Source organism: Lampris incognitus, chromosome 1 (assembly GCF_029633865.1).
Source record: "Lampris incognitus isolate fLamInc1 chromosome 1, fLamInc1.hap2, whole genome shotgun sequence".
NCBI lineage: Eukaryota > Metazoa > Chordata > Actinopteri > Lampriformes > Lampridae > Lampris > Lampris incognitus.
Window position 1 is genome coordinate 102,621,081 of NC_079211.1, and position 13,981 is coordinate 102,635,061.

Genomic DNA, 13,981 nt, shown 5'->3' on the forward strand with positions numbered 1-13,981 from the left:
TTAGGACCAAAGCAAGCACGCCAGTCGGCACATGTTCAGGTTGTGCACAATCTGCCGGTCCAGGGCTAAAGGGAATCCACAGGACCCCCTCCCGTCTGCGATATTATGAACCCTACATAGCCCTCGCCAAAATCCCGTACCCTGTCCCAAATCTCGCGAACGGACGCCGGATTTCCGCTGCGTTGCTAAGGAAACAATCAACTATCAACTCGGTGCGAAGCAAAGCTAACGTTAGCTACCTTCAATTTTGTAATTTTGTATTTTTCGCAATTTGGGACAGCTGGCTGCTTTTGTAATTTTGGACTGCTGGCTGTCAACAACAGAACGGAGGTAAGTAACGTTAGTTGTCTGAAAATGAACATATATCTAATAAATAGACTTTCTCACATTTAAGAAAGCTTACATTGAGTATTACATCACGACAGAGTCAAATATGTCATCTTCCTGAGGGTGGCGCTAATGTGCAAGAGCTGAAGGTGGCGCTAATGTGTAAGACTTGTAAAAGTCATTACTACAATATAGGAGCTCGTTTTGTTTGTAGTCATGATAAGGGGTGAAGTATCCTATGCTCAAACGTGGAGCAAGCAAAGATTGAGTTAAAAACGTTAATGTTGATTGTGGATAACTTAGACAGGTTAAATTGTGGGTGTACAGCGTTTCCTTGATGAGCGCTAACCCCATAACAACATATTTTCGCGTTGCTACGGTGGCGCACACGTGACAAAGCCAGAAACGGGATTTTGGCGAGGCCTATGTAGGGTTCATAATATCGCCTCCCGTCTGCTGAGGGATTAGCCCAGATGCGCATGCTTGTTTGTCAGCGTGTGCACATGTGCGACACTTGACTGCAATCCCCGGATGGATCGATGGAGCGGATGAATGACAAAGTGGTAAAGCTTCCCATCATCCCCCTCCTCTATTCCTGTTACCCGCTTCAGGGGACGGGGGGTGCAAGTGGGAGGCGGACGTGGCGGGAAATCGGTCTGTCAGTCAGTCTGCCAGGCTCGGTGTGACAGATCCCCCACACCCACACATCCCTGCCAGGCCCAAGGAACCTCGAGGGAATGAAAAGAAAAAGATGGCGACGCCTTTCGGTCACGCCGCCGATAAGCTCGGGGTGACCTCCCTCTGTCAGGGAGCTGTCAGTCTCAGGGAGCGCACACCTCAGAGAAGGAGTCACGCCCCTGGGGAATGCGATGACGCGCGCGCACGCACACGCACACACACACACACACACATCATCATCATCATCCACTCCATCCACCTACATATGCACACAAACACATGCGCGCGCACACACACACACACACACACACACCAGTGAGCACAAATACCAGCAAAATAACACACAAAAGTAGGCAAATGAGTGAACAGAGCATACATATGTATACACTTACCCCTCCCACACAAACAGACTCAGACACACACAAACACAAACAAACACCACCATAGGAATGCAGAGGGATTATGCACGCTTACACACATATACACACACACACACACACCCCGTGTCAGTCAGATATGCGGGGTGCGTGATGCGACACAAGGAGGGGGGTTATGTAACCTGGTTTGTCTCGGAGGTATAATTGGACGGCTGTTCGGGTCGGCCGGGAGAAGCTGCTGGCGCCAGAATCATCAAAGCAGCAGCGCCTCATCAAAGAGAGGTCTCCCCCAAAATAACTCATGCACCCTGTTGTTTCTGCGTGGAAATCATGCTCACACATGCAAAATGAGACCAGATATGCATTTATTTTACACACACACACACACACAAAAACAAACACTTCAGTTTTGCCTTCGCTTTCGTAAAAACGCAGTTTCAGAAAAATGTAACGTCCCCCAAAGTTTATTAAAAATAAAATATAAAATACAGCTTACTATCCACATTCAATGCAGACCAGGGAAAAATTATTTATATTTAAATATATATATATATATATATATATATATATATATATATTCCACACATTAGTATTCCAAAATAAATTGCTTTCACGGGGGGAAAAAAGAGCACATTAATTCAAACTGACGGATGAATTCAAAATAGATGCAAACTCATGTTTCCCATAAGTGGCTGTCTTCATATAAAAAAAAACATCACCCTCATTTGATTAAAAAAAAAAAAAGAAAAAAAAGGGGAGAGCAGAAAACCAATCTGCACAGTACGGCAGATTAACGTTGCAGGCTCCAGTACAACATCGCTTCCTTCATTTGGTCTTCAGACAAGCAGCCCGTCCAGAAGATCACAGGTCAGCTCCTCACCCTCGCGGGCAGCGCTGCAGACGGAGGCCCACTCGGCGCCTCGCTCAGAAAAAAACACCCTCTTCACGCTGACAGTTCAAGGCAGATGAAGAACACAACGTCTCGGGCTACATGATGTAAACTTTAAAAGTCCAGAAGCCTCTGGAATAAAACTCTGTGTGTTCACCAGAAAGCAAGTCTCGAGTGCAGAAAGGTAGCCGAAATGCGATATATGCTTTTTTTATGATTTGACTTTTCGCTGGACTGATTTTGTTCTGAAAAGGTAGTAGAAAGAGTGTTTGGCGGGTCGAAGATAAAAAAAAAAGAGGACATGTAGATGAATAAAACAAAACAAAATAAAAACCTTAGCCCGTTGTAGAATTGATCAGACAAAGTATAGTGTGGACAAGGTGGCTGACTGCAGTAAAAATGGATATTAAATGAAGATTTTCAGATAAAGACCCTTTAACTGGATGCTTGTATGTGACAGTGATGGTGACAACTATCAGAGCTGCTCATGAATTCAACATTGATGAGGTTACCCTGTACGGCCATTTTGAAAGAGAACACTACACCCTTGCCCCTCGAAGGAAGTGATTTTATAGCCACCAGCTGAACCCGAAGCAGCCACTTGAACTCTGGCCTCGTCGACTTGGTGAGGAAACATGTGGACTTTGCAGCTCATCACCTTCAGTGCAAAGAAACTCGAGTCCGTGAAAATCCACACCCGCCACTTTAGGCAAACCTAAGAATCTCTTAGGTTAGCTGCTCTTGTGCTGCAACCCACTTATCTGCTTTCTTTTAAATACAAATATCTCTCAATTTGCCCAAACAATCATTCCCTCTTTTACATGCAGAGTGAGGTTCGAATCCCCGCGTTACCTCCGGCTTGGTTGGGCGTCCCTCCAAACACAATTGGCCGTGTCTGCTGGTGGGAAGGCGGATGTGGGTTGGTGTCCTGGTCGCTGCACTAGCGCCTCCTCTTGTTGGTCGGGGCACCTGTTCGGGGAGGAGGGGGAACTGGGGGGAATAGCGTGATCCCCCCATGCGCTGTGTCCCCCTGGCGAAACTCCTCACTGTCAGGTGAAAAGAAGCGGCTGGCGACTCCACATGTATGGAAGGAGGCATGTGGTAGTCTGCAGCTCTCCCCGGATCGGAAGAGGTGGTGGAGCAGCGACTGGGATGGCTCGGAAGAGTGGGGTAATTGGCCAAGTGCAACTGGGGAGAAAAGGGAGGGGGGGGGAATAAAAATAAAAAGTGGACTGAGCAGCTCATCACCTTCGGGTCAAAGAAATTCAGTCTGTGAAAATCCACGCCCATCACTTTGGGCAAAGCTAAGAATCTCTTAGGTTAGCTGCTCTTGTGCTCCGAACCACTTATCCACATTTCTTTTAAATACAAATATCTATTTTACAATTCGCCCAAACAAGAATTCCCTCTTTTTAAATGCGGAGTGAGCAAGGTCAAGAAACAAGAGACAACAATGGCCGTGGTAAGAGAAAACACGTCATTATTCAAGAGCCAAAAAGTCTGCATGAATAAGTCTGCTCTTGCAGTGGAGCTGGAAGTCAGGAAATAAAGCACAAGATGTACAGAGATAACAGAAACAGACAGGGATGTTGTATCAATACTGCTGACATTTCAGAGTTCAGCTTGCTTCACTGTGATAAGATAGCTTCTAGAGTTTATACTTCCTACAGATCTCTATATCAGTTTTTATGAATGGGTCTTCGGGGGGAAAAAGCATAGCTCTGCAAGCAAACGAATCTGAACGACTGGATTTGATTAAAAAGTATCTCAAATGTGCGTGGCTTATGAGACAATAAGGATTTAGGGGCCGGGCAGCCGAGCAGGCACACGGTAACTCACCATCCTATTCAAATGGAGCCCTTAGTGGTTTGATTTCTGTTTTGAATTTCAAAAAAGAGGGGCCGTGAAACAACGCAGGCTGACCCCGTGTGAAAATATCGCCATGAACACTCCAGCTTACACTCATGTCATTCGGCCTGTGGTGGAGTACATGAGAAATACACTGGATTTTTTTGTTTTGTTGCATTAGCCTAACTTTTCCATTCGGTGCTGCTACAACCCACATGTGAATTCATGTCAAGATGTGCATGGTGATGTAATGAAGGCCCACAGTCAGCACACTGCTTTTTTCAGGGGGGAAAAAAACTGAAAAGATGTGCACTGATCCTTTTTGCTTTTTGTGAATACACAGTTTTATACATGAGGCCCGTAGCGATGGTGCGGACTACGGCTCTGGTTGTGTTCGGTCATAGTGCGACACAGTGAATCCCTTAAGCCTTCGACCGTTGACACTGACCGGGAATGTTAAGACAAGAGGTTTTTGGGGTCGGCGCCCCTATCTATCCAGGTGGTTTTAAAGTTCCTCGAAGAAGGCCACTCTGGACTTGGTGCTCTGTAGCGTCAGCTGTGAACGAGATAAACACAAAGAGAAACACGCAATGATTTATTTTTTCTAATATGTGTTGAAAACAAATTCAGAACAAAAACCCCTGAACCAGTTAGATGGAGAGCCAGTATTATTACATACTGTCGTCGGAGAAATTCATGATAAATATTAACTTTTAACTGTTATTGATGTAATCAGGCTGTTCGAGATGCAGCAACACATTCAGCTTAATTGAGACCCTTCGCTGTTGCCTATTCTAATCGCTGGTGTTCTGGTAAGTATCTCATCTCATCTCATCTTCAGCCACTTCTCCAGGGTCGGGACGCAGTGGCAGCAAGCTAAGTAGGGCACTCCAGGCGTTCCTCTCCCCAGCAACGCCCTCCAGCTCCTCCTGGGGGATCCCAAGGCGTTCCCAGGCCAGATTGGACATGCAGTCCCTCCAGCGAGTTCTGGGTCTACCCCAGGGTCTCCTTCCAGTTGGACGTGCCCGGAAAAACCTCCAAAGGAAGGCGCCCAGGAGGCATCCTAATCACCTCAACAGGCTCCTTTCGACGCAAAGGAGCAGTGGCTCTACTCCGAGCTCCCTCCGGATGTCCAAGCTTCTTACCCTATCTTAAACGCTGAGCCCTGACACCCTATGGAGGAAACTCATTTCAGCCGCTTATATCCGCGATCTCACCCTTTCGGTCACTACCCAAAGCTCATGACCATAGGTGAGGGTTGGAACCAAGGTTGACTGGTAAATTGAGAGCTTTGCCTTCTGGCTCAGCTCCCTCTTCACTTTACTTCACTTCTGCTAAGTATACTGGTGGGGAATGCTAGTGTCACACAGAAAATGATGTGATTTTTTTGCAAAATCCTGTGAAGAATGATGATGTTATTAAACCTGGATGAATGAATGCACAACAAAGTTGTGTAAGAAAATATTGCACATATGTAGCGTGTGCAGTCGTATCATGCCAGGAACATTCTGTTGCCCAGAACGTAAAGCGTGATGGATGCCTATTACTGACTATAAGTAAGGCATATGATCCTACTTAGGGAATAAATATGTAACCTAGATATTCATGTGTCCTCCTGCCCTTTTTACCTCTCGGGCTTCCTGCCAGAGGGGTCTGCTGCTGTTTGCTGTGCTGACAAAAACACCCGTGCTTGTTGACCTCAGCCGAGCACCAGACTGAATTTAAAAATGGAGGAATAATGCACAAAGCACCACAGATATGAACTGCACAGCTCTCTTCACCAATCAAAAGACCAGCGATCCGAAAGACATGGGGATCAAAATTGCTTTGAATTCCTCTCACGTCTGACACTTCAAATGCAACTTTGACAGTTTTCTGGGATTTCTCTTTATCAGGGAATGGTGTGCAATAGCACTTGGCCCTGCGCTGGAGGTACTCGATGTTATATTGATCTTAAAATATCAACCAAGGACCCAAAAAGTATGGGCCGCATAAGCAATGATCATGTTTAGCGGCAACCTGATGGACAAACTAACATTGAAACTCAATTAAGGATCAACTTCAAATCTGGCCTTGAAGGGGACAAAGAAGTCTAAAAGGTTGTTTAGACACTTTGCCCTGGAGATGAGTAGAAGATCAATGTCCCTCAACAAAAGCACTGTTTTTTTTCCCTCTCCCTCCTCACACAACCTCAACCCAGGTTTAAATTAATGGGTGATGGTTTAATTCAGTCTGCTGCCTGGCTTTCAGCCCTATCCATACACCTGTCTATGAGTACATCTAGCTGGGGAATAAGTTAGCACAACTTCAAATTGGCTGGGCAAACTGTTCCCCACACCTGAATCTCTTTCAGGCAAGGAAATTGAAGGAGCTGCCAAAGTAAATATTAGACTGAGGATGAAGGATGGCAGTTTGGGAAATTCTGGTTATTTCTAAGGTGAAGGTCTTTGGCAAATCCAAACATAATGGATTGGAAAGAGGACAGATTTGCACCAAATTTTACTTCTGTCCCTCTATTTACATTGTCAACAGGCAGCCAAAAGTAGGCTTCATGTGCACAAGCCCAGCTCTGTGCATGCTTTATATTTTTGTGCATATTTTTTTGTCCAATCCAATATTGTACAGGTCCCAGAGTCCCCTTGCTGGAAAAGGTGGGCATTCTTTACTCTCTGCCTGTGGTATTAATGTCACGAATGGCGCCACAGCAAGAGAGAAATTCCATATTGTTTGATATGGACGGGGGAGCACAATGAAAGAGCATCCTTGATGGCTGACTTCCTTTGGTGTTTCAATTCTCGTGGTCGGGTGAGATTGTAGAGCTCTTGTAGAGCGTTTCATATCAATAAAACTTCACGCAGTCAGTATTCGGTGCCGTTCCAGCCTGTTGTGGGGCGGGTGCTATCTTGAATTTTGTGAATAAACCTCAATGGCCGGCCTGGGAGGGGGTAAATGACGCACAGCGTTGTGGCCTGGCAGGAGGCTGGAGGTGCTGGGTCGTGACAAGAAAGTCCTGGGTCGCTCATTAATCTTCCATGGGAGAGGGAACATGGATGGGCAGGACGTGGCCTTGAAAATACAAAGCCGGCCTTGATGCTCCCAGCTCCAAGTGCTGTCCTCTGCTCTCCAATCCTCCTCTTCCTCCCTCACTGTTTTCCCTATTGTCCTCCCTCTCTGACACCATCGAATATTTTAATTTTAAACTGCATTAAATCTTAGTTAAATTCTATTCAGTTAATTGTCTTGCACCGAATGTTAATAATAATAATCATCATTACAATTATATAGCGCTTTTCGAGACACCCAAAGTGCTTCACATTGAAGGGGAAACTCACCTCAAACCACCATCAATGTGTAGCACCAACTGGACAATGCACGGCAGCCATTTTGTGCCAGGACGCTCACTACACATCAGCTTGAGGTGGCGAGGGAGGAATCATTGAGCCAATTACATGGGGGGATGATTAGGTGGCCAGATGGAGAGAGCCAGGTTGGGAATTTTGCCAGGACACCAGGGGACCCCCTACTCTTTGTGATAAGTGCCATGGGATCTTTAATAACCATACTGAGTCAGGACCTCTGCTTAACGTCTCATCCAAAGGACAGCATCTCCTACAGCACAGTGTCCCCGTCACTGCACTGGGGCACTGGGATTTGGTATTTGTTGTTTTTATTAGGACCAGAGGGAAGACTGCCTCCTACTGGCCCATCAACACCACTTCCGGCAGCAACTCGGGAGGTGTCCCATCCAAGTACTAGCCAAGCCCATACCTGCTTAGCTTCCGTCATTTGGCAGAGCCAGGGTACATGTTGGTATGGCTGCCAGTGTTAATCCTAGTTTACTAAAGAGGATTAAATTTACACCTTCCTTGAAAACTCAGATTGCTGTTACTTAAAACCAATCAAAATTTCTATCCTGTTGCGCCAAAACTTTATAACTTTCAGACTGCACTGTTATCTCAGATACATTTCCAACTGGCAGTTGGGGAGGTTAAACTTTCAACATGGCAGCTTTCATGAAGCAGATGAGAGAGAAACGAGTTCCCTGGGAAAAAGAAGTAACGAAACGACTCATCCCAGTTGAGTGTCATGATGTGGAATTGTCAAGGTGCAGCCGTTTTAGCAGGGAGTCTGCTGAAAGAATAAGGACCAGTGACGTTTGCACCTCCAAATTCTTCTCCAGGAGGGCCATGTTCCCCTTCTGATTATGTTTTATAAAAACGTATTATTATTCTAAGAGATATTGGGTAGATATATAGATGGATAAATAAACAAATAGATGGAAACAGACAGATAATACCAATAGAACATGAATATTTGGTTTCAATCATTAATCTTAGAATTTGCTATATAAGGATTAAAATTAAATAGTAAAGCAACATTAACTTTTAACTTCAAACCTATTTATTAAATATAACCCAGTTCAATTAAACTGATTGCAGCTGATCTGATAATACATTAAACTATGTCGTGGCAAGCCATTCTTAAGAGTGTTTTGAATCCTATCTCCACTGTTGAACCTGAAATGACTCTTCTCCCTCAAACTCCTTTCTTGTCCTTCAGTCATTACTGCTCGACACTCACGCTCTTCCTCCTGATCCTCATGTTCCCATAGTGGGTTCCCATGTCTCCTGTCAAGGTTGCCTTTGCTCACCAATGTCTTCCTCAATTGTCTGCCTTCCTCTTCCCCGTGGCTCCCCGCCCCCTCCTTAGAGACAAATGCGGATCGTCTCTGCTTCAATTAAACCAACGCTTTCAACTTTGCTCTTTCTCCAACCCCCGATCCCCTTCACACAAAAAAGGTGCCCCTATCCATCCAAGTGACTAATTGCAGAGCAAAAATCAATTAGCACTCCTCTTACTAGTATGGTGTACAATGGGGGAGAGGTTGTGGGAGGAAGGGCTTTTTCCATTGTTGGTATACAGTGTTCTGAGACTGATGGTTCAAAATTGAATTTGATACTTTCATTAGATTTATAAATAAACTAAAAGGCTTGACGTAATAGGAAACACATCTAATATGCTTGTTCAAAGAAAGAGTTTGTGTGTGTGTGTGTGAGTGTGTGTGTGTGTGAGTGTGCGCGCGCGGCACACATTTGGATGTGGGTGTTGGGGGGGGGGGGTGTTCTATTTGAGAACAATTTCATTTTCAAGGAGCAAATCAGTTTTGAGATGCTCAAACAACCCGCATTTGTTTGGAAGGGCAGGTCGTCGTGTTTTTTGTTGCAGTGAAAGGCACTGCACATGCCCGCATGCACTGGAGTGGGACAGATGCTCCATGCTTACAGGGACAAGTCGACCAGAGTTGCATACCAAAAAAGCAGATTTCCCTTCCCCCATGTGTGCCGAATTATTCTCTCCGTGCTTGACAGCTGTAATCACAGTACAAATCTTAAGAGGGCATCTTACATGTAACTCATCAATCAAGCAACCCACCTACCCCCTCCCCATGTCCACCACTCAGAATGAGACGCCAACCACAGGGTTGGGTATTAATGGATTACATGTGATTGGGATTATGTAATCAGATTACAAAAATAAGTAACTATAACCAGCCCAGATTACATTTAAAAATGTGTAATTAGATTATAGTTACATTGTCAAGGATTACTTGATTACATTTTTGTTATTATGTCTTTAAAATATAGCAGTTTTAAAATTATAAAACTTTTTTCATGACAGCCAATGCTCTTAAAAATTTTGAAAAAATTAAGTTTCCTTTATTAATCCCCTTGGGGAAATTAATTTACTGCAAATTAACCCATCCTAGCTGTGATCTGTGTAGCTAGGAGTAGTGGGCTGCTGCCTTCATGCTGCGCCTGGGGACCAACTCCAGTTCTTTCCCCATTGCCTTGGTCAGGGGCACAGACAGGAGGATAAACCCTAACATGAAAGTTTGTTTGTGATGGTGGGGGACAGCGGAGCACCCGGAGAAAACTCACCTCAAGACACAGGGAGAACATGCAAACTCCACACAGAGGACGACCTGGGATGACCCCCAAGGTTGGACAACCCTGGGGTTCCCCAGGGTTGTCCAACTTGTCAGCTCCATTTTGTGGCAGCAGCTGGTGTTGAGTCTAGATGGAATGGAAGGTTCAAGCAGTAACCATCCCTCCAATACAGTCTTCCATTCCTGGCAATATCACCATCATATTTGGTTTTTTTTATGGACATTGAAAATGGAAGATGAACATTTTGAGTAAGTACCCCTCTTGTATTACAAGCACAAAGTCCTCCATGTGGCCTTTGATTAAAAAGCAGCGGCAACAGAAACTTAAACAGCATCCTACATGTTGTCGAATACACACGGTACACCGGTAGTTTGTGCCAGTATTGTTTTTGTAAGGGTAACTTGATTCGACCAACTGAAAATCCAAAGAAACAAAATGCATTTTATTTGCAACTGAAAGAGAAAAAAGAGTATTTGTGGAAAATTGTTGTGGCTCTGTCCATTTTTTTAGTGTAAGGTGCAATATTTTCAATGTTTGATTTTGAAGTGGGCGAGACGGTGGCACAGCGGTTAGCGCAGTCGCCTCACAGCAAGAAGGTTCTGGGTTCGAGTCCTGGGGTAGTCCAACCTTGGGGGTCAACCCGGGTCGTCCTCTGTGTGGAGTTTGCATGTTCTCCCCACGTCTGCGTGGGTTTCCTTTGGGTTCTCCGGTTTCCTCCCACAGTCCAAAAACATGTAGGTCAGGTGAATCGGCCACACTAAATTGCCCCTAGGTATGAGTGTGTGTGTGTGTGTGTGTGTGTGTGTGTGGGCCCTGTGATGGCCTGGCGGCCTGTCCAGGGTGTCTCCCTGCCTGCCGCCCAATGACTGCTGGGATAGGCTCCAGCATCCCCGCTTGAGAGCAGGGTAAGCGGTTCGGATAATGGATGGATGGATGATTTTGAAGTAATCCAAAATAATTCAGAAGTATTCAGATTAGATTACATTTTTTGTAATCCAATGAATTACATCACTAATTACAAAAATTGCCATGTAATCAGTATTCAGTAACTGACCACATTTCAAATCAATCTGACCCAAGCCTGAACACCCAAGAAGAAACACCACAGCAGCAGGCTGAGAAATGAATCTGGGGCCAAGTGGAAACCTTTCACCATTAAGAGCAGCTCTGAAAATCAATACTTTTCTTGGAAATAATGCGATGGGGCTTAGGAGACATGGGAGGTGCGAGAGAGATGAATATCAAGTTTTCAAGAGACACATCCTTGAAAGAGCAGGTAAGTTCAACCTTCAGGCTTTTCAATGCAACACATATGTAAAAGTAGGTGATTTGACAGGCATGAGATGGCTAGTATTTTTGTGTGTGTGTGTGTGTGTGTGTGTGTGTGTGTGTGTGTGTGTGTGTGTGTGTGTCTAAGTATGTGTCTAAGTGTGTGTAGCTCATGCATGCATGTATGCCAGTGTTCTTCAAGGGAATGAGGCAAGACATATATAAGCATATGCTGTGTGTTGCAGGTGACAGCTAGGGTGTGTGTCTTTGTGTATCTAAATATAGACACACAAAGACAACACAAAAGGTCACCTTTCTTTGGTGTGTGTGCATGTGTGTTTATCCACCCCTTCCATTTGTTCAGTTACCGCCACCTTTTTGAAGTTGCTGTGTTTGCTAGTGCCCTGCTCCGTGTTCTGGTTGTGGAGGATGTCCAGGGGCGTCTCCCTCTCTTTTAGCTTCAAACTCTCGATCTCCGTCTTCAGCTCATTCAGCTGCTCCTGCAGGTGTTTGCTCTTCTCCATGTATTCGACCCTACAGCCACAAAAAGACAGTTGGGGGTTGGAAGAGATTATGGCAGAGGAAGCGATCTCATGCAGCTCTCTTTCATTTCTTCCTTTTCTACGCCTTGGCTCTTTTATCTTCATCTTGTCCTGTTTTGCTTTGACTGGAGTGGTATTACTGCTCTGACACATTTGCTTTAACTCGGCAGAGACCAGGGTTGGGGCCACTCACTTCTCCTTCTCGATCTCCATGGAGAGACGCTTCATATCTGTGTCCTTGAAGTCGAAGCTGAGGTTCTCCCTGCTGAAGCTCAGGTCGGCTGGAAGTGCAGGTGGCTGCGGAAGGAAGACAAAAGGATGAGAGAGAGAGAGTGGGGAGCAAAAAAACAGCAGGAAAGAGAGAAGGGAGAGACAGGTCTGACGAGTCAGGATGAGGTAGGAGAGACAGAGAGAGAGAGAGCAAGAGAGAGAGAGAGAGAGAGAGAGAGAGAGAGATGAGGGGAAGTGTAGCGAATTCAGGGGGCAGGGGAAGAGATGGACAGGAAACACAATCTCGACAAGACGTGGATGGAGGGGTCAGTTGAAAAGATTAAAAAAAAAATACTGAATGCTCTAATAAGCCCAGACCATGAACACACACACCTCAAACCACGTTTGAACACCTGAAATGCACTGACCATATGATGACACAAATGCCGTCCAGGTAAGAACTGGACCGGTCACATAATATAAGAGGAAATCTATCGGTGGCTTGCTGACTCCAAACTACAGGGTGGATATATTTTCCATATCAACATGGTCTGGCAGAGCATATAGGGTCATTTGTGTGTGTGTGTGTGTGAGAGAAAGAAAAGAGAGAAAGGGAGACAGAGGGTGTGTGTAGACCCCTCAAACGCTCAATGTTGTTTCAGTGGCTCTAGTGTTGTACGTGCACATAAGTGTTACGAGCAGTGAATGGTCTGTCCATTCATAAGCTGGTGAGCATGAAAGCGTGTGGGTTTTGAGTGCACGTGGGCGGCATTTGCGTGGGCCAACTTATGTGCATGCAGTTTCTTATGCAAGTGTCTTCTGTTTAGTGCAAGGCCATGTGTGTATGCATGCTCATGTACTCTATGTATGTGTGTATGTATGTGTGTGTGTGCGTGTGTGTGTCTGCTTGCATGCATGTAAGCCTTTGCATTTAGTGCATTTAAGTGTATGGTTGTCCACGTGTACCCCCTACGTGTGTGAAAATACATGTTCCTGTTATCAATCTGTGAGTGTGCATAAGTGAATATTTGTTCGTATGTACATATATATGACATGTATTTCATTTTTTTATGTATGCGTGACTGAAGTGAACGTGTATTAACTCTTGTTTGTGTCATCCTGTGAATGGTGTGTTTGTGTGTGTGTGTGTGTGTGTGTGTGTGTGTGTGTGTGTGTGTGTGTGTGTGTAAGTCCTGGCTGTTACCGGATAGACAGGCTTGCTGGTGATCTCCAGCAGCTTGTGCTTGGCTCTACGCTCCGACTCCCTGGCTTCCTGCAAGTCTTGCTTCAGCTGCTCCGCTTCCTTCGCCCTGAGTGATGGATGGACAGAGGGATGGATGGATGAGCAGCTGGTTGTGTTAAAGTGCAAGCACACAAATGCACACACATTTAGACAGTTGAGTACTCAATTTCCCCTTGCAGCCAGCCTTCCAAGAGAAACACAACACTCTAAATTGATTCCATAATTGTCTAATATAAGCAGTACTTCTTTTCTCATTTGTCTGGTGATCAATATGTCACCCGAGTAGGTAATCACTCCCATGAATTTGTACATGTAAAAATGTTAGGCCGGTAAGCAGTGATGACTTTTCTACACAGTTGTAGATTGTTCAGGAAAATTCGGCACTTCAACGCTAATGTGGGTGTGCTGTGAGCCTCAAGGGCTTGAGAGGGATCGAGTGGACAGTTTTTTTGTGTACCAAGTGCCTCGGGCTCAAATTTCTCCAGAGCAGAAAGCACTCATCACAAAAAAATGCCATTATAGGCAAGTGGTTAATGGCACCTGTTTGGCTAATAAATCGCACAGCAGAGGTTGTGAAGCAATAGTGTCAGTGTCTGTGTGTACCGCTACGCGATGAAAATGGCTAAGCGCTGGGCTTTGAATGGACCTTC

The 13,981-nt window shown here is 45.2% G+C and overlaps 1 protein-coding gene across 3 annotated transcripts in view; it reads right to left on the minus strand.

Annotated features, from left to right (window-relative positions):
- Positions 1–1,743: 1,743 nt before the first annotated feature.
- nf2a (NF2, moesin-ezrin-radixin like (MERLIN) tumor suppressor a) overlaps positions 1,744–13,981 on the minus strand; it is a 40,801-nt gene continuing 28,563 nt past the window's right edge. For 2 of the 3 annotated variants that reach the window (XR_008809832.1, XR_008809831.1), the window contains exons 14-18: positions 13,293–13,398; positions 12,072–12,175; positions 11,711–11,870; positions 4,568–4,675; positions 1,744–3,459 (exon numbers count right to left, since the gene is read on the minus strand). Coding sequence is in view for 1 of the 3 variants with exons in the window: in XM_056274513.1 (XP_056130488.1) it covers positions 4,625–4,675; positions 11,711–11,870; positions 12,072–12,175; positions 13,293–13,398 (421 nt within the window). In the remaining 2 variants the exon portion in view is untranslated. Of the gene's footprint in view, positions 3,460–3,566; positions 4,676–11,710; positions 11,871–12,071; positions 12,176–13,292; positions 13,399–13,981 lie in introns of those variants that run through there. The other variant, XM_056274513.1, reaches the window with a different exon arrangement.